This window comes from Catharus ustulatus, chromosome 3 (assembly GCF_009819885.2).
Source record: "Catharus ustulatus isolate bCatUst1 chromosome 3, bCatUst1.pri.v2, whole genome shotgun sequence".
NCBI classification, from domain to species: Eukaryota; Metazoa; Chordata; class Aves; order Passeriformes; family Turdidae; genus Catharus; species Catharus ustulatus.
The window spans coordinates 114,832,889-114,853,657 of NC_046223.1; the positions used below are offsets into that span (position 1 = coordinate 114,832,889).

Genomic DNA, 20,769 nt, shown 5'->3' on the forward strand with positions numbered 1-20,769 from the left:
ATCTCCCATCGAATTCACTGTGGCCACAGTCTCACCTAAGATGCACAACACACTTAGAAATGCTACTGGCCTGATAATTGTACAAAATAGACCCCAAGTTTCTGTCCTGAGAGGGGAGAGGGAGCAGGAGGAGAAGAGGGGAACCTAACACACACATCTGTCTGATCTGTGAGGCATTCACCTCACAGTAGCATGTACTTGGCTAAAGATGTGATGTATGAAGTGAATAAATAACAAAATAGTCTGTGTTTCCTTGTGTTGCAATTCGTAAATGCTTTCAATGTGCATAAATGATCCTAAAAGACGTTCTTGCATTTCCTTTGAGGAATCCTTGAGGAATCCAAACACATTAGCACCACGGTTGTGTCTTGGAAACCTGAAAGTCATCGAGTGAGGCAGAACCTGTCTAATCTGATCTGTGAAAAACCTTTGAGTTGAAAGCAAGACTTTTCCAGCCCTGACACTAAAGCATCTCTCAATAAATTACAGAAAACCCAGACAACACCCCCAATAACTGGCAAACAATCAAACCCGCTATGAGTAATCACACCAGCAGCAGAAGTGATGCTGTAAAACACTGCTCATACCCACTTCTTTACCTTTTCACCCACTGTGTGCATCACATCCTGAGGCAGCAGGAATTGGTTAAAGCCACCTCATTTAAATATATAAAAAGCTAATGAGGCTTGCTGGAGGGGAGATGACTCACCTAAAGGCCTGCATGCAACCAAAAAAGTGAAGCTCCTCTTTTTTTTATCCACAGCTACTCCCCTTTGGTTCAAAATTATTTACAGTAATTTCACGATTATAAGCCGCACTGAGTATATGCCGCACTTCTGGGTTTCAGTAACTTTTTGTTTTTTTGTCTATACATAAGCCACACCTGATTATAAGCCGCATGTTACAATACAGAGTGTGATAAAAGGTATCTGTTCTATCACCATCTGTTGAGGGTGGGGCAGTGATCCTTATCTGCACGGGAGATATTCTGCTAATGGGCCATCCATTGAAACCAGGCAGGCCATTGTTCTTTATCTTTTCACAGCCCATCCTTCCTCCAGCCAGTCATTTTCTGCTCATGGCCATTGAGTCCCACTGTGGGACTGATAAAATTACTGCATCCCATTGGGAGTTGCTCCAGCCAGGGGGAAGAGCCCAACATTTCTTACCAAGATAAAACAGAGGGTTTGGGACACTAAGGGAGCCCCTTTCTCCACTGGACTCCAGAGGAAAACCGGATTTCTCCACATCCCCACTGGAGCTCCGGAGGGAAACTGCACCTTGTACAGGAGCACTGCTCCAACTGAGCCACATCTGTCACTGCAGGAGGATGCAGCCACCATGGAATGGGACTGCTGCCAACACCCTGCCTGATGGGTGTCAGGCTGTACTCTGACTGTGTCAGGGTTTGGGGTTTGTTTCTTTGTAGTGCTGTATTTCTATTTTAATTTCCCTAGAAAAGAACTGTTATTCCTAATTTCCATATCTTTGCCTGAGAGCCCCTTGATTTCAAAATTATAATAATTTGGAGGGAGGGGGTTTACATTCTCCATTTCAAAGAGAAGTTCCTGCCTTTCTCAGCAGACACCTGTCCTCCAAACTAAAACAGCAACTTTTCGTTCTTTGTCCATATATAAGCCACACCTGATTATAAGCCGCACTTTGGGTTCGGACCAAAATTTTAGTCAAAATGGTGCGGCTTATAATGGTGAAATTACTGTAAGTCTCAAAAGTGCTTAGTGTGGAACTTTCAAAGGGTGAGACAATTGTGTGTATGTAGTGGAGACACAGGGCTGCATTGGCTCAGATATGTGTCAAATGTTTCTTCTGAAGTCTTTTTCAGGGTCTGATCTCACTCTTAATGACAGTGCAAGTCTTCAAGATCAGCAGAACCAGGTATTTTTTGTTGATAAGGAGAGGTAGAAACTGGAGCCCTGCAAAGGCAGAGCACAGAGGTCTGGAATCAGTTACAGGGACACTTTGCCTTGAGATGAGTATCTGGCTATTTTTCAATGTGCTTTTCACTCTGCTAGGAAAAGGGGGGAAATGCTATTTGATACTCCACTTTTAAATCCTGCTGAGGAGACAGGTGTTGCTTTGAACCCACATTATGGAAGATAACTGCAAGCTGGATTCCAGAGATGAATGTGAGGCAGATTAAGTCCAGACCACAATAATCTCTCTTCTCCAGCAACATCATTGACCGAGGATACTGAAGGCAAGCCAAAGTTCACACACTGGTTTATGATACTGTTAGCAAGTCTGCAGCCAAAACAAAAGTTCAAACATGGGTTTTGATGCATTTTATTTAGAAATCTGTGTTCAGGCCATGATGACAAAAAACAATGAATTCCCAGTGTTTTCATCAGGGGCACAGATCCAGCTGAGTCTGTCAGAGGACCTAATTGTGGGTAGTTACCTCATGTCAGCTACTGGCCTTGGAGCACCACAGCCCATGTTTCACACTCACTTTAGGCAGACAATGAAGTGGGACATCCTCTGACAGAGGCAATCACAGAATTATTAAGGTCGAAAAAATCCTCTAAGATAATCAATTCCAAACATTAACCCAGCACTGCCAAGCCCAACACTAAACCTGGTCTCTGAGCACCATCTCTCCACGGTTTTTGAACATTTCCAGGGGTGGTGGCTGCACCACTTCCCTGTGCAGCCCGTTCCAATGCCTGATCACCCTTTCAATGAAGAATTTTTTTCCAGTATCAAATTTAGCCCTTCTTGGTGTGATTTGAGGCTGTTTCCTCTTGCCCTGTCACTGGTTAGCAGGGAGCAGAGCCTGACCCCCACCTGGCTGCCTCATCCTGTCAGGGAGTTGTGCAGAGACAGAAGGTCCCCCCTGAGCCTCCTTTTCTCCAGGCTGAGCCCCCTCAGCACCTTCAGCTGCTCCCTTGTGCTCCAGACCCCCCAACTCCACTGCTCTTCTTTGGACACTATTCTGCCCCACTTCCACCTTCACTTGCACTTCCTACCTGGAAATGAGCCCAACTCACATCTGCCCTGTCCAGGGGATTGGACAATCAAGCTGGATTAATGCATTTTAACCCAAATGTGCTGTCCCAACGCTTGTCCCAGCTAACAGGGTGCAAAAAGCAAAGAAGCAGCAACAGGCAAAGACAAGATGCTCCTGTTGGCGCTGGAAGTGTTTTTAAGGCAGCCAGAGAACTCTGGTGTGTCTTGGCCACTGCTGGCTGCCGTGACTAATTACAGCGTTACACAGAGCTTATTTCTCTGGAGGTTTGCCATGTTTGCAAGAGCTGGCTTTCAGCTCTGTTGGAATTCTCACAGGGAACCTCCTGTGCCTCAGAGGAGTCTCCCCCTTAGCTCAAGCTCATGATCTCCTTATCTGCTGGGTATGGATGAGACACCCAGCTGTTACAATTTAGTCCCCTTGGCTTTCCCAGGTACCTGAATCCAACTCAATTGAAGCAAATGACAGCCTTATCAACTCCACGGACTTTGAAGCAGGCTCCAGCTGTGGGATTGATCCAATATGTAAATGCCAAGTCTGATTCCAGGAAGGGAGGAAAATCATCAGCTGAAATTATTTAAAAGCTTGCAGATATATCTTGGCATGCTGAATGGAAATGGAGGAATTTCTCGGGGAGAATGTTAAATAATTCTCAAAATAATTGTTAACACACACAGCACAACCCCCATCCCACCTCTGTCTGTCAGTCAGGTTAGAGTTTCCCTACTGTAGTGAAGTGTTCACAAGTTTGCATTGTTTATGGTCATACTTATTATTGTTCTTGGAAAGAAACATCAAATCAGTGACTGGCTTCAGAATTTTTAAATAAAAATTTGCTGTCAAGATGTGCTGGTCACTCTTGTGTCCACCAAGCATCTGCATTTAGCTACAAAGGCATTTAGCTACAAAGCCATTTAGAACGAGATTCAGGGAGTGCTGTTCAGGAGATAAACTGGGCTTAAGGCCAAGAAACAGACCTGGCAAGCTCGAGCTCCATCATCACCTGCAGCTGGAAGCAGTGACACCTACCAGCATCCAAATTTGCTTGGACAGATTTCCTAAGGACTTGTTTAAGATCCCACACCTGAATGATCTCAGGATGTTTTAGCCTGGCTCTGCTGCTCCATTCACAGCATTCTAGAACCAACAAATGCCAAAAAACCCAAAATGCACAGAGCACCCTGTGTGAACGTTTTGGGGTCATTTCAGCAGATCTAGAGCAGGCAGCTGAAGGCAGGTAAAAAGTTAAAGCAGGGCACAGCCAAGCTCTAAAGAAGGAAAGAGACTTTATTAGGTTTTTTTTGTTTTTTTTTTTTTTTCATTTTTGAGATAGAAACTTCAGGACAAAAACTCTGCCTAAAGACAGGGAAAACTGTGAACACTTAAGTGTTGTGTGAACAAACTGCACTGCAGAAACACTGAGCACACCTCCTGCAGGTACTTCTCAAACAGAAGCACCTTGTGCCTGCTGCAATTAATGACTGGTAATTGTATGCATTTCAAAAAAGAAAAGTCTTTTGTGACTGGTCAGTCCTTTTGAATTTGTCATTTAAATAAATTAGGCAGTGTTTGAATACCTGCCTAGCTCCAGAGCTATCAAAAATACAGGGCACATCAAAGAGGCTCTGCTGCAGCCCTGAAAAGAAAGGAAACAATTGTAGTTGTGGTATTGGTAAACCTACAAGGGTTTCTCTGTTAATATCTCCAGCTACCACACAACCACATGAACTGACATGATATGCCATGATTTTTCCTTTTGGGTATAACCATCCAAGCTAAAATACCCCATATGCTACAAGATTGATGCTTAATACTTTGTTCCAGATGTGTTCTGGCTTAGTTAAATATTTAACACATTTCCAGAAGAATGTAGTCTATAATTGCATTAATACTTCAGAAGAATGATGTCCTGGTGAGTAAAGGGAAAGATATTCCAAGGCTGGCTGTGTCTCTGCTCCTGTAAGTGATCAGCAGGACTCACCCAGGTTACATTTAAAAAATCTGGTAATCATTGATCTCCATGGATGGCATTGAGAGACACAGGAACAACCCTGACAGTGCTCCCCAGTAACATTTCCAAGGCCAAGCAAAGTGGCACTGTGATCTGGTAAAATTCCAGACAGCAAAATCCTCATTTAAATTTCAAATATATCCAAGCAAAATTGCACTATGCATGTTACTGGATGTATTTAATTGCTGGATTTTGTGCTGTTAAGAACAGTTTTGCCTTTTTCCCTGTGCCTTTCCACAAGCCACAGCTCAAAAGACTCAAAGTGTAGGCACATTCCCACCTTTCCCTAATTCTATCCTTACCCTTCAAGACAAAGCAATGAGACAATTAAATCCTGTTGAGATATGTAAAAGGAAAACACAGAGCTTCTTTCCTTTCCCACACCATGGGAACAAAGCATGATGATTTATAAAAGTTAACACTTAGAAAATTTAACAGTACATTTTTCTGCTGAAATCTATGGTTCCATTAGCCATTAGGCCATGCTGGGTGTCTTCATAAAATGTATCCCTACCATGGCTCCAGGATGGGGAGATGATGCCAGTATGATCATTAGAGCACCTTGATAAAGCTGGGAGTGTTTATTCACAGGCACAGAGAATAGTTGGGAACATGCTATTTATTATCTGGACAACAACTATCCTGCACAGGTAATTCCTATTACAAATTAGTCATGGAAAATAAAGGCAGCAGCAGGAGGAAGGGATCACCAGAAACAAAAAGGAGGGCTGGGATATGTGAAGATCCAATTTTCATTAAAAGACAGACATTATCACTTCACTGGTTTTTAACATTCCAGGTTTATTCAAAAGACATTATTCTGCAGGTATCTTACAGGTCTTAAGACTGATAAAACACGAGCAATAACGTGATAATCCTAGCAAATGATGACATGGCTAAATCATACCAGAGTGATTTTTCTTTTCTTTCAATAAAATCGTGGAGATTTCCATCCCATTTTTAACACTGGCCAGAGCTATTCATACCTAGAGCATTTGGAATAGTCCATTGAAGGAACAAAACTTGACAAGATGGAAACAGCAGACTACTACACCTGATTTCTGCAACTGCTGGCAAAAGCTGCTGGAGAAGTATCTGCACACTTTAGAAATGTTACATCAGTGACAGATGGAATTTTGTGCTTTAATACTTTGCTTGAAAAGTCTCTTTATCCAACATGAAGTCAGCAAATCTCTGCTGGAGCTCCTTTTCTCTCTCCTGCTGTCGCTGCACATCTTCCTTCAGACACTGGAAGGAAAACATCATTAAACAGTCAGTTTTCCATCAGTCACATCCATGGAGATCATTACCAAAAGTTGTATTTTAGTTCCTCCAGAGGAAGAGCTCAGAATTAAGACAGAACATTGTTGAAATTACTTACTTTAAATATAAATGTAAAACAGAGCAGTGGATGTAAAGTATCAAGAATCAGTTATCTTACTTCAAATGTCAGGTAGCTCACCCTGTTTCTGACAGCAGCTAAGATCAAATGCCTCAAAAGGAGAGATTTCAAATTGGAACCTTGCCACTTAGCAAAAACAGGTGCTATTAGCAGCTATCAAGTGATTTAGTATGTTTTAACTGTTATCTTCCACTAAATCAATGAATCACTTCTGAATTTGTAGACACATCTATCAGCATTTCTAAATCATCTTCACAAAATCAGTTTTAAGAACTGATGCATTTTATCTTTTTTATAGCAAGTGGTTGAGAATATTGAAGCCTCAATGGAAGCCTCTCTTCTGGATGAAAACCACATTACAATAAAATTGTGCTCAGGTGAACACTTGGAAAGAAAGGCTGGCACTCATTCAAACATAGGACTGACTCTTGATTAAGTGTTGTCTCATTAGCTGAATAAAAGGAGAATATCCTTAAACCAAGAAAAGTGGCTCAAAGGCAGTGATTTCAGGTATATACCAGCATTTAGTCCACTGACTTTTAAGGAAGAAGGAGATTTTAGATAAGTTTTACATTTAGCCAAAGTTCTAACAGTAATTAAAACTGAAATAAATCAAGAGAGAGATGGAACTTGCGCACTGCAGAAGACTTATAAAATAAACCACACAAGGAAATAAAAAAACCCCAAAGTTAGAGAACACACTGCTAGATTAGTCCCAGCCTCTAATATGTGCATCACAGAATCTTTGATACTGAAGTAAAAGGCAGATGAATCTGCTAACAGCCAAAAGTGTGACTGTAAGAGAGCATTAAAAACCTGACACCAACTCAGGCTGTGCAGCTCAGAGCTCATGCCTTGTAAAAACATTTTTTCCATGTGGTGCCTGTCCAACCTCAGGCACAGGATTTTGGAATCTCACCTCCAGTCTCCGAGGGATGGCAGCATCCTCGTGCTTCTTCAGCTCCTCAAAGGTGCGCAGCTCCAGGTGGGCCTGCTCAATCTGGTCCCACAGATCATTCAGCTGCTTGATGAGCCCCATTGCTCGCGACTGGTAACCACCAAGAAGGATCTTCAGCTTCTTCTCCATCTTGGCAGCCCTCTTGGCTTCAGTGGTCATGTGGCCTCTGTTGATCTGCCAGAAGGAAGCCACGAGTTGTTTTAGTTACCCAGAACTCAAAAGTCAAGAGAAAAAAAAAAGTAAAAATATATCTGTGGAATTGTGTTGATCGTAATCCAGACATAATCCATAAAGAGACAAGTGACACAAATTACAAAATTCTGTGAACTGGAACACAGCACAAATAATTGAACATGTTTGTGTTAACACGTTATCAATGTTGTATAAAACATTTATAAATAGCAAAGGTAACAGAAGTCTTTGCGTATTTTTGCACCTGGGGTAAAATTAAATGAGCACTAAAGAATTAAATAGCCATCAGAATTTTTAAAGCCTGGAAGAAGGCACCACAGAAACCTGTAACAATGAATCCCAATCACAAATGGCCTAAAGATGAAGATTAGATTACATTTAATATTTGGAAGAAATTGTTTCCTGTGAGGGTGGGAGGCCCTGGCACAGGTTGCCCAGAGAAGCTGTGGCTGTCCATGCCTGGCAGTGTCCAAGGCCAGGTTGGATGGGGCTTGGAGCAACCTGGGATAGTGGAAAGTGTCCCTGCCCATGGCAGGGCTGGAATGAGATGAGATTTACAGTCCTTTCCAGCACAACTGTGGCGAGGTGCAACAGCTCACATGTCTGAACAGGGACATAAGGCTCCTTTTAATGCTACTTCCTTAAAAAAAACCAAAAAGAACCCCCAAAAAAAAATAGAACCGTCTTTTTTTAGGAAGGACTGTGTGAAGAATGCCAAGCTCAAGAGAAGAGGAATCAAACTTCTCAGATTTTTATTTCTGCCACACATAACCATGTATTAGTGCAGGACATTAAATATAATATGAAAGTTTCTCAAGTGTTAAAATATAAAAGACTAATTCAGAACCACAGTGTCTGAGCCACCAAACCTTGCCTTGTTTCCATAAAAATCAAAGCTTTGCTGGTGAACGTTCCCACATACAAAGAAATTACCAATAATGAACCAAAATGCAGCACCTTTCATTGCTACACTCACCCAATATATCATTATTACCAATGAAATGGAACTCCTTTGGGAAGGAACTACTGAAGAGGGATCTGCCCTTCAAACTAGAGTCAGCCATCAGAGTCCTACACACCAAGCTGCTGCAAAGTGCATTTCATCAGCCCTCCAACTGTACTGAAGTACCCTCTGTTACACAGCTGCAGGGTTCTGTAATGTGCCCTCCTACTCCTTAACAATTTATTCACTCATTTAGAACAGTTTTAGTTGCTGGTGCAGAGATAAACAGAGTGAATGGTCAAGGGAGCAAACTGTTAATGGGTGAGTGAAAGAGAAATTTGACTTTCTGAGCTGTGGAGTTTGCTCCTGGGGAGAGGGATGCAGACTGCTGCTCTTTTCAAACTCTGTTTGCAGTGTAGACTTCAGCTATGCCCAAGGTGCTTTAAGCATACAGAAAGGCGCCTCTTTTTCAATATTTATATAAATCCAGAGAAAATTAAATAAATAGATTAGGGATTTGTGAGGATACTCTCTGATGGAAAAGTATGAAAGCTTTAAATGTCTTCATTGGTAAATAATATGCTATTACTGCAACAACAAATACAGCTGTGCGGTCAATGAACTGCTTTCCAATTACTGTTTCTTGGATGAAAAATGTGTGTTGAGGGCCACTGACATTTAGAGATCATGGAATAGATGGATGCACAGGCAAACAGAATTTCATTTGCAACAGAGGCCTAATGTAACAAAGATCAACTGTCCACGTTGCTCCCAGCATCACAACGTAGAGTACAGCTGGTGTGAAATTAAACTCCCATCACAATGGCACTCCTCAGAGCTGGCTAAAAATGACCCTTTAGAGAAGTTCCACCATTGTGTCATCCTGAGGGAAGATCTTATTCTTTTCTGTGAGGGTGATGAGGCCCTGGCACAGGCTGCCCAGAGATGTGGCTGTTCCCATTCCTGGAGTGTCCAAGGCCAGGTTGGATAGAGCTCTGGGCAGCCTGGTCTGGTGGAAGATGTCCCTGCTCATGGCAGGGGGTGGAACAAGCTAAGCTTGAAGATCCCTTCAGGCCAAAGCATTCTGTGATTGATGATCTCTCAAGAACCTAATTTTCTAATAAAATGTTAAACACTAAGTACAGATGACATAAATACAGTTATCAGCACTATCCCCACCATACAGAAAAGGGACTGGATCAGGGCACTGTGGTCACAAGCCCTGAACTATCCCCATGTTCCAAGCAGCACCAGCAGCAGTGGCAGTACTGGCTTAGTCTGGCACTTTTATACTCTTCAGATGGGATTCACTTTGCTTGGCTTTAGGCATCAAAATCTGAATTTGTCACAGGAGATGTTTCTGTCATCAGGAGAGAAATTGGCAGCTCCAGGGCATGGCTGATCTGATCCAGGGCCTTGGGACAAGATTGAACACCTCAGTGAAGGGCTCTTCACTGATGGTGAAGGGAGCACAAGCTCTTTGTTCAGACACTGTTATCCAAGACCAGGTAGATCAATCCCACTCTAAGTGTGTACTGTCTTAAGGTGTTAGATATAATAAAGCATTTTTAAATTTAAAGCTTTTAACAAAGCCAGTTCAAGTCTAATACTCAGACCCTGATTATTTAAGCATTCTTGAAATTTTCAGACAATGAGAAATTGACTTAATATTTCTGAGCAGGTCAGGACTCCTAACTAGTAGAGCTCCCTAGGTAATGTGTTCCTATATTGCTTTTTTATTTAGCTCCTTGTCCATCTTGGATTATCACAGGCCTAACTGCTGTAAGAAGAAAAAAACAAGAAAAGAAAAAAGCCTCCCAAGTATCTAAAACCAGAAATAACAGCCCTTTCTTCCTTCTCTGCTTAGGGAGAAATGTGAACACTCACCACCTTTTCCCTTCCCTCCCAACTACAAAATTTTAGGACCTACTACAGAAAGGTCAAAAGGAGGTCTCAGCTTTTGTAACAAATACTATTTATTAAAAATTGCTGACTGTTGCATTAGTGCCAACAACTGCATATAATTTCAGTTCAAGCTTCATAAAATTTTAAGGCTCAGATACCAAGCTAAAAATTCCAAGCAGTTATGAAGAGGTGTGTTTAAACAGTAGTCTACATTATTTGCTTAAAGCAAAGAAATAGATTTGAGTAGAATGTGACAACTATTTCCCCCTGAACCTACCAGAAAGAGTAAAGACATTTGAAAGATTTCTCCACTTATTTATTTTGTACTGTTCCTTGGCCAGCTTTGGTTCTGCTGACTTTTATACCAGCTACAGCAAAATGAGAACAGCATGTACAGACACAGGGTAAGATGATACATGATGTTAAGGCAAGTGTGAGAGCCTCATCCCATCCCAAATCTCTGATGTAAAAACTTTCCCTCATGGCTCATAAAGTGGTGTTCAGTTTTCAGTACTGCACTATAGAACCAAGGAAGAGAAACCAAAACAAGAAGCAGACAAAAGAGCCAAAAGAGCAACAGAAATAACCAGAGGTTTATAAAACATGATCTAGAAAAGGGAGACCGACTGGAAAACCAGGGTTTGTTTGGTTTGTTCTTCCTCTACCTAACAAAAAAAGAGAAAAAGATACAACACCCTGCTTTAAATATCACAGAGTTCATTGTGAAAAAATCATCTGTTCTTACAGCTACTGAGAAAGGAAGAGGGACTTAAATTTGGGAAGGAAACTTTAGATGTTAGTTGTAAGGTTTAACTAAGGACAACGAAGGACAGGGAATGACTCCTTATGAGAACAAACATTCACTGGGAAAGATTTAAGAAAAACTGACCCTGAGGAAAGAAGAGCTCAGTTGCCTTAAAAACTGCATTTTCAGAATTCTCATCTCACCAGGTCTGCTGAGGACACCCTCCTCAGTTCCAAGGGCTTTTTCACTGCACTGACTGGTTTGTTTTCCTTCCCTTTAATGTGGAGCTTCTGGTAATCCCTGAGCAGCATTAAGCTCTCTTGTCTTTTAATTGATCTTCCTAATCATGCTGGATGGATTAAACAAACATGGAAGAAAAACTGCTGCATGTTCAGAGCAGAGCTACAGTCAAAGTAAACCAACCTGTTCCGTGACCTTGGAGAATCAACATCATCACAAAGCTGCCTCGCTTGTGCAGAGAAATCCTCTGCCAGCTTCAGCTACGCCGGCTGAGCAGAGCACTCTTGGAACATACATAGGACTGCTCTAAACGTTACTGTAACTTCCTTCCTCACCTCAGACCCACACGTGGCCCTCCCAAATTCAGTTCTGCTGGCAGGAGATGGATTGACTTAATTGGAATGGCAGGTTTGTGAGCTTGGCTCACGCTGGCTCAGCCGCAGTGTCTGGGGTGAGAGCGCTCAGCTCGGCAGCAGCTTGTGCTCCAGGCCAGGCATTTCCAACAAGACCCCCACACTACAGAATCCTCTGGCCATGCTGGGGTCATCTGCCTTTACAAGATTATGCTGCACTCAACAATAGCAGGTTTAAAAAAAAAAGTTCAATAATTTCTCTACTTGAAAATGTTTTTTCAGTTCCAAGCTCTTGGACAGAACTCTCCATTTTTGTCTTGAAACGCTGTTATATCTGTCTAGAGTTTGACCAGGCCTGAGTTACCCTCAATATAGTAAAAGATAAGTAAATTCTGCTGGAAACTGAGGCTTGGAATTAGTATCAAACCAAAATTGTATGTCTAGTGTAGAACAATGTGGCCTCAATCTATTAAACATTAACTCAGCTTATCCACCGAAACCCCTCCATTGGCTTGACACAATTTCCTATTTCTGCTGCGACACTAAAGAGCACAGAATCAGAGAATGGGTTGGGTTGGAAGGGACCAGACAGATGAAATCAATCCAGCCCTCCAGCCATGGGAAGGAACACCTTTCACTAGACCAGGTAGCTCCAAGCCCAACCTGGCCTTGGACACCTCACCTCCAGTAAGGTGCTTTACTTAATGCACGAGGGAGAATGAGAATAATGTAATAAAGGATCAGAGGAGTCAAAGAGGGACTGAGCTTGTAGCTGTTAAGACATGAAAAAGCAGAAATTGATTCTAATTGACTGGGATCACACCGAGTTTTTTATTGAAAGAATCACTTTAAAAAATCCTCAATTTAAGGCATTGCTGGTAAGCAACTGCAACTTCCTGACTGAAACCAGACCAGATGTTCAGAGCTTGCATATTTATATTGCATATTCAGAGCAATATAAAGCTGTCTTTTCCCAGTTTAACAGGGGAGTCCCAGATAAACTCCTTTATTGTACTTTGTCACGTAGATCATGTACCATTATGACTCACTGATATCTGCAGAACACTATTCTCTCTACTTACAGCCAAATCTAATGACCCAAGAGCATGCTCCCCCTGAAGTTTGCTGCAGAAATTACAATGACTTGTCTTCAAACACCATGAGTCAGTGTGCCTGGTGAGTAAAGACAATACAGGATATATGAAAAGCAAGTGTTCCTACAGGGGTTCACAGCATCCAACTACCTAGAACTAGAATCATCTAGAAAAGTTACTGTGTAAGTCAGCAGTCATTGTTGATCTACAGACACATTAAAGTCCACTTTGAAGATTTTTATCTGGGAACTGCTTCTAAGAGCAGCAGTTTTATGAGTGATATCCATATATGCGCCCTACAAAAGAAAGGAGGCTGTACTGAGATGGGTGTCATGACAGGATGAGAAGAAATGCTTCAAATTGCATCAGCAATGGTTTACACTGGGTATTAGGAAAAAATTTGTTATGGAAGGGGTTGCCAAGCATTGGAACAGGCTGCAGAGGGGAGTGGTGAAGTCACCATGCCTATTCATAAAATGTGTGCATATGGCACTGCAGGACATGGTTTAGAGGGGAACAAGATGGAGGTATAAGGCTGATGGCTGGTCTTGGTGATCTTTTCCAAATTTAATGATTTAAAGATCCCATCTCAATCACAGCAGAAATATGTCTAGAAAAAAGTAGTTTATGGTGAAATACTAGTAATTTATTTTTACTAAACTTTTTTGGAAACTCTCTACTACTCATAGGGAAAGAAAAACCTTGCATTAATATCACAGACAGCAACACCCACCAGAGGTCAAGAGCTTTGATTAACCACAAACAAACATGGGTTACTGCTGTGTCTGATGAGGTCACAGGGCAGCCAGCACAGTGTAATTACCTTCAAACACTGTCCCTGCACACCCACAGTGCCTGCACTGGCGGCTGCAGAGGCTGACAAAGCTGTGAAAGCTCAGGCAATAATGGAGCTGGCAAAGAGCCTGGCTCCCTCTCAATACAGCAGAGGCCCAGTGGTGATCCTGCAGCAGTCAGTTCTGAAGAGAGAGGGAGTGCAAAGGGCTTTGCAATGAGAGCTTTGTCAATGATGAACTTTATTTCTAAGAACACTAAGTTACCAGATTCTGAACAATCTGACTGTGAAGACCCCTGATACCTCTCTGCTGTGATTCTCTGGTGCCAGCTACATTCCCAACAGACCTTATTAAAAGAAGTGTATTCCACAGTGTAAGACATTAACACAAAATAAAACATGTGACCATAAAAGCAAAGCCTCAGGATTTTCACCATATTTTAGTTTTGTGAGTTGTTTCTCTGTTCCTAGTCCTATAAAATATCTTATTTTATCCAGGTGCTTTCTGAGTACAGCACACCTGAAAATGCAAGAAACTGCAAACTTTAGCACATAAACTAGAGAGAAATTAAAAGACAATCTCCAATAAACTAAGTGATATACCCTGAAGCAGAGTGTAGCATGCAACCTATAAAACTCCAGCTAAGTAAGTTGTTTTTAATCTGAATTAATTCAGAGGACTTGGGCTGCAATCAAAACCAATCATCAACACTTTGGTAAATCATCACTGCAAAGAACAGATAATTTACTATATTTGCATATACAGTGTACCTTGAACTTTCCCCCTGTAGGCTTCCAATGAGTTTACAATTTAGTAATCAACTGAAATGATAATGTTAAATACCACAATTTTAATAAAAGTATTTGTATTCTGCAAGCCAACTATATTAACTGTCTTCAAAGGAAAAGTAAAGATGGCAGGAAGTTTCTAAGTTGTGAACTACAAAGGGAAGCAACTAGGTTGTTAAATAGATGCCTTTACTATCTCATTTCATCTTAAAATGTTCCAGCTTAACATATGTTAGTAGGAATGCTTTTCTTTATAAATGTATTGTTTGGAAGAGAAGACAGAAAAAGGTATTGCAGAGAACTAAAGCAACACAACTGCAAGCATCAGAAAACTTCAATTTCTGAAATCACTTGCTCTGCAGTGTAACCTAGCCTTGGAAAAATATTCTGGATTTCTAGAAGCCAGTAGAAAGATCAGAAAATTCCACAAATCTAAGTGTACCAGAGGTTACAGGGATTCACCTGCATACACCTGAAACTCTCCATCTGTAACGCAAGGAAGTTCACAGACTAATCCTCTGACACTCTTAACCCACATTAAGTAACACATTCAAGGAGTCCAAAACCCTCAAAACAAACCCTTGAGAAGCATTACTAACACACAGCAGTACACTCCAACATCAGAACTACTGAGGAGCTGTGCATTGCTGATGATGCCTGGACAGGATACCCAGCCAAACAGAAGCTCTCCACAACGGCTCCACTTTGACTCCTCAAGTTCATCAATAACAGCACAAATCTGTTTGTGATATCAGCATCCATTTGAGAAAGATAAATGTCATGTCAACATAGGCTGCCACGACTAAACCACTCAGGCAGTGAGAACAGGACAATTAGAGGAAGATGAGTGTGTGTCCACGCCATCAATCCAGCCAGCAATCTCTGAACGACAAAGACAGACCCAGAAATAGCTTGGGTTTTTTTTGCACAGGATCTGCAGGGTGTCAGCAGTCCCATATGGAAGTATTAGACAGTGACTTCCCCTTGTGCAGCTGTGCCAAATATCACTACACTTGTGGTTTTTTTCCCTAACAATCTTGGTGTACTATAAAGGGGAAGAAGCAGCTCACAAAACTGACCAACATCAGTTGCTGTTGCTGGCAAACTCTGTTTTACAGTTTCTACTCTTCTCTCAAAGAAAGCTAAGAGTACAAGCAAGTGTCTTGGGGTACTGAAAGCTGAGCTAATATCCCTGCTTTTCATTAAGCTTGTCTGATACTTCCCATTAAAATATCTATTTCAACTGATATTGCTTTCAGATAATTTTCCTTGGAAAAACATTAAAATGAAGGTGGGTTTTGTCATTGCTGAGAATGGGGTAGGAAAAAAATCTGTGCTTTTTTATTGCATATTCATTTGTTCTGTTATGCTTTTTATTTAATGTTTAAAAAACGATTCATACTTAAAAAGCCTGTATATGTATATCTTCCTTTTAGGAAGGGCCTTTTTGGGTCAGGCCGCAGAGCTGCACTAAACTGCATTTTGTGCACACTTGGGAGAGATTTTCAGGTCAAATTTAACTTTGCAGAGTCCACCTGCACTCAACAGCAGTGAGTTGAGAGGAAGCACAGTGCTCACTGCACCTGCAGGCACAGAGATCTGCTGGCCCCAGTGCCTGCCTGGACTGGGGGATGGTATTTTGGAACACAGGAAAATGGGAGAGCAGGACTGTGTGTGCAATCCCACCAAGGCATCAGTTTCATCCAGCAGCACTCTGAGCTCCCAGGGGATGGAGCTGCATTAGCCAGAGTGTCATGACTGCAGTGACTGATAACAGACACAGAATGGGTCAGGGTGGAAAGGATCACAGGGGCTCATCTGATCCAACCTCCCAGCTCCAGCAGGGCCATCCCAGAGCTCAGGGCACAGGGCTGTGCCCAGATCATTCTGGAATATCCCAGTGAGGAGACTCCAGCCCCTCTCTGGTCTCTGTTCAGTGCTGGGTCACTGCCCAGTACAGAAGTTGTGCCTCCTGTGCAGGTGGAACTTGCTGGGATCAGTCCCTGCCCGTTCCTCTGGTGCCATTGCTGGGCCCTGGAGCAGAGCCTGGGCCCTGCTCTGCCCTCCCTGCACACAGGGACACTCAGGGATGAGGTTCCCTCTCGGGATCTCCTCTCCAGGCTGAACAGCCCCAGCCCCCTCAGCCTTTCCTGGGCAGGGAGATGCTCCAGTCCCTTCATCACCTTTGTCACCAGCACTGGACACACTGCAGGAGCTCCATGGCTCTCTTGTCCTGAGGAGCCCAGCACTGGACACAGCACCCCAGATGTGCCTCCAGGGCTGAGCAGAAGGGAAAGGATCACCTTCCTTAGCCTGATGGAACACAGCTAACAGGATTTTGTTATGTGTCTTTCACAGAGTCCCATGCAATGTTGGCAGTGAATAAAACCCTCTTTTTTTTTGGCAAGACCTGTGACTTGTATTTTCCTTCCTGGGTGACTGTCTTGTGACTGCAGAGCAAAGACCATTTAGAACAAACATACAAGAGTTTGATAAATGATAAACTTGACCTTACTTTGCTTCAGTATCCTCAATAAGCATTCCACCACCAGATACTCATTCAAATACTGGGAAGGACAGAAATCAACAGTACAAGGAAGCCCACACAGAAGTAACCAATTTAGACTGCAGAAACAGTGCACAGGATAAAGGCACAGGGCCACACACCAAACAATTAAGAGAAAACAAAATATTCAAGAGCTACTCATTAAGCAAGTACCATCCACCCTGTGCAGTAAATGAGTCTGTGGAAAAACTAGGCTGCAATCATGAAATTAAAGACTGTCTCAAAAAGCGTATGCATAGGCAAATTAAGGCTGTTCATGCATTCCCTAACTTGGACTGTTTGACTTTGCAACTTTAATAATGCCCTTCTAATGTCGTTTTGGAGCTAAGATATTTAAATTTCAAAAGCATTTGTACACAAATTAGGTGCAGCCCTCCGACTGCTGGCGTGCTGCCTGCCCGGCCCCGCTGCCATGCACGGCCAGGCTGCTGCTGCTGAGCTCCCACACGGGTTTGGGAAAGCAGAGCAAGTGAGAATCTGTCAGGCAGCACTGGCAGGGCAATGGTGCTCTCTGCTGGGTGAGCAGCAGCACGACAGGGCTCTGGAGCTCAAACTAAACCCTGACTCCCAGGCTACGCGCAGGTGAACTGCTGCTGGCCCAGAGCCGGGCTAACAACTGCGGGATCTGCACCTGGACAATGCTCTCGACTGACAGACTTTACAGAATACACACTCACATTGTATTTCATGTGTATGAATCAAACGAAAATTCAGCCTTTCTGGCCTCTCTCCTTGTTTTTGGAGAGACTTCCTTCTAGCAACAGTAGCTATGTTGATGTTAAATACAGAAAAACTTTTTTTGCAAAGTTTCCTTTTACCATGGGAAAAAATAATCCGATGTCTGCATATTTTAGAGAGACTTTTAGGCTAAAACAGTATTTTAGAAAACATTTAATGACTTATTGCAAGTCAGAACAAACATGTTCTGTGGGAACGGTTTCAGACCAGTTTACTTGTTATAATGAACGTTGTGTATTTTTGGTTTTTTGTATGGAGCATTTGGGTGAAGATCTAGAGAGGACTGGGCAAGGGAAATCAGTGTCAAAGGGCCTGATAAAGAAAGTGAAATGGGATCACAAACATCCACTGTTCTCTTTTTGGGAGGGAATATCTGGAAGATGCCAGCCAGGTAAGAATCAGGACTATCTAACCTTCAACATAACCATCAGTCAGAAACCAAGTGTTAAGTTGGAAAGAGAATAACTTTGGGATAGAGAGGTTTTCTCAAGCATCTTTCTCTGAAGTTTCTCCTCACACTGGCCACAACCAAGTGCAAACCAAGAGAGATCTGATCCACTCACAGCAGAGATGAAGAAAACATCAAAAAATCCACATGTAATTAAGAGAAAGCAGAACCTGACCTTCTCTCCACTAGAGAATGGAGTGGATGAGCTGTGTTATAGCTAATAGTGCAGAGAGAAACTTTGTGTGGGGATATTTTAAGGAGGAAGATGGGAGAAGGTGATTCAAGCACCTCAAGAACATCTATAAACTCCCTGGGAAAAGTCCTCACCAGCCAACTCTTTCAAATGAATCCCTTCAAAAGACCTGACTGAGCTCCTATAGAGAAAAAAAACAAAACAAAACAACAAAACACACACACCAGAAAAACCCACAAAAAAAACCCCACACACAAGAAAGTTAAAAAAAAAAAGGAGGTGCAAAAGGCAGGAAAAAGTGACACTGACCTCAAGTCTCTTTTCAAGTGACTCTATTCTGTCTTTTTTGCTGGCCAAGTTAGCCCTTGTGTAGCGGCTCTGTCCAGGCAGGTACAACACTTGGCTGTAACATTCTTCCCACACTTGATTATAAGCTTCACTTGACAGCTCTCCATGCCCCATTCCTTGCTTTACCACTTCCATCTCTTGTGCCAGTAGATCCTGTGCCTGTTGGAAAGGATGAAGAAATTGCAGTTACAACACACAGGATACAAGGAAATTTCTTTTCAAACCTTCAGTGTGCAATTCATGGGGGCAGCTTTTCTTTTCATACTCAAAGCTCACCATCAGGTTAAGCTAACTATGAAATCGAACACAGATGCTGTGGATTACAAATGAAACCCAGGCTAGAAGGCTCCTCACAGCACAACTATCCCTCATTTTATATAATTTGGCCAAACCTGACATCAGCCTGGCGTGGCTAATGAAAGCTGTGGCACGGTGAGATATTTCATCTTGCTGCACAAGAACGGAGATAAAAGCAGGGACCTTGAGGTACAGACAGAAGCAGCTGTCCTATGAAACAAAAATCACTTTTCATTTCCTTTTGCTTGCCTTCTCCACACAACCTATAAAAGTCTAAACATTCCCCAGTGAGCTGTGTAAGGAAATACAACTCTGAGTGTAACTAACACATTCTGTGCCTGAAGAACTGGTGAGATAGGAGCACTGTGCTGCTTCCACTTTAGTTTACAAAGTTTGCAATGAAATAAAAAGATTCTTGTTGGTCTCACAACTCTTAATATTTCTGACAAAGGATCCTGGCCCACAAAACTACACAGGCACCCAAAGTCCTTCTGATTTTATGAATAACTAAAAAACTAAAATATCTTTGCCAATCTAGACTTCACTGGTTGTAAGAGCAGGTCCATGTCCTCTATTTCAACAGCATTTACAGGTGCAGCACAAATTTCCCTATCAGCAGTAGTATCTTACTGCAAGTAGGTGTTATGTTTTGTAACTGCACACTGACCAGGTAGAAATTCAGGTATCACCAGATTAGATGACTCCACAGATACTGGGGAAAGGAAAATTAATTACTTGTTCTTGATGGTCAAGACAGATAAAATAGGAGTAACACAGCCACACCTGACAAATGTTATACATTTCAATTAGCCAAGATTAGTACACTGAGGAACTACTTGAGGGTGTATTTACTTGTGGCACCAGAACTGTTTCCCAGCTCCAGGAGCTCGTAGCACCTTGCCCAGCACCACTGCTAATCCTTCCCAAAAGAGAAATGCACATCAGGAAAAGAAAGGAGTATTTTATGAAAGAGTTTTAGGATGAAGATGTTCTAAAAATAAATGAAGTAAAGCAAAATAAACAAACTCCAGATGATATCACAGATATAGGAAAATTTTCTGGTTTGAACTGGATTTTAGACAAAGAGGGAATATTGTGCTGGATGTTAAAGAGAGCAAGCAAAAGCAGGGATGCAAAAAAAACTTCTGCCCATCAGTTAGGAGACAAAACTTCCAGGGACTTTGAAGAAAAGTTTCCAGACAAAAACTACTGGACCGTGTAATAGTCTCTAAGGGAAGTGATAGCAAACCTGATTCTTGCTGCACTTCAAAACAACCAGAGAAAGCACTTGGAGAACATTCCTAAGGGAACAATCTGACACTGGCAGGGCAGTGAAATTCATGATCTAACTGTATTTTCCATCTTTAACGTCTCCTGGTAAGAGATCTTGAAGTGCAATTTTTCATTTAACAGCAAATTGGAAGTACATGCTGTTCAGTCTTTCTGCTTTTAGGCTCGGCATTCATTGGTCAGATATGGTCAAGGATTTAAAATCTGCTTGTGTACCCTCAGAGTTACCTTAAAGAAGTATGAGATTTAGGTGTACAGATACAACAGGTATTGTCAGAGGACAAGTCTAGAGAGACAGACAACTTGGTGGCATGTGATTTTGTTCTCTTCACTCATTTTTATTCCTGTAGGCATTTGGTCAAAGGTTACTGGCACAGTTTCACAGGTCAAGCTCTTTGAAAGAGCTAAACCACAGAATTGCCTATCTGTCACTTGGCAGCAACAGGCAACATCTGTAGCTGCTTAAATAAATGAACAC

At 42.1% G+C, this 20,769-nt stretch overlaps 1 protein-coding gene across 1 annotated transcript in view; it reads right to left on the reverse strand.

Annotated features, from left to right (window-relative positions):
- Positions 1-5,778: 5,778 nt before the first annotated feature.
- CDC5L (cell division cycle 5 like) overlaps positions 5,779-20,769 on the reverse strand; it is a 30,388-nt gene continuing 15,397 nt past the window's right edge. Inside the window, exons 14-16 of the mRNA XM_033055902.1 lie at positions 18,666-18,863; positions 7,319-7,531; positions 5,779-6,245 (exon numbers count right to left, since the gene is read on the reverse strand). Of these exons, the coding sequence (XP_032911793.1) occupies positions 6,141-6,245; positions 7,319-7,531; positions 18,666-18,863 (516 nt within the window). The 3' untranslated portion in view covers positions 5,779-6,140. The remainder of the gene's footprint in view (positions 6,246-7,318; positions 7,532-18,665; positions 18,864-20,769) is intronic.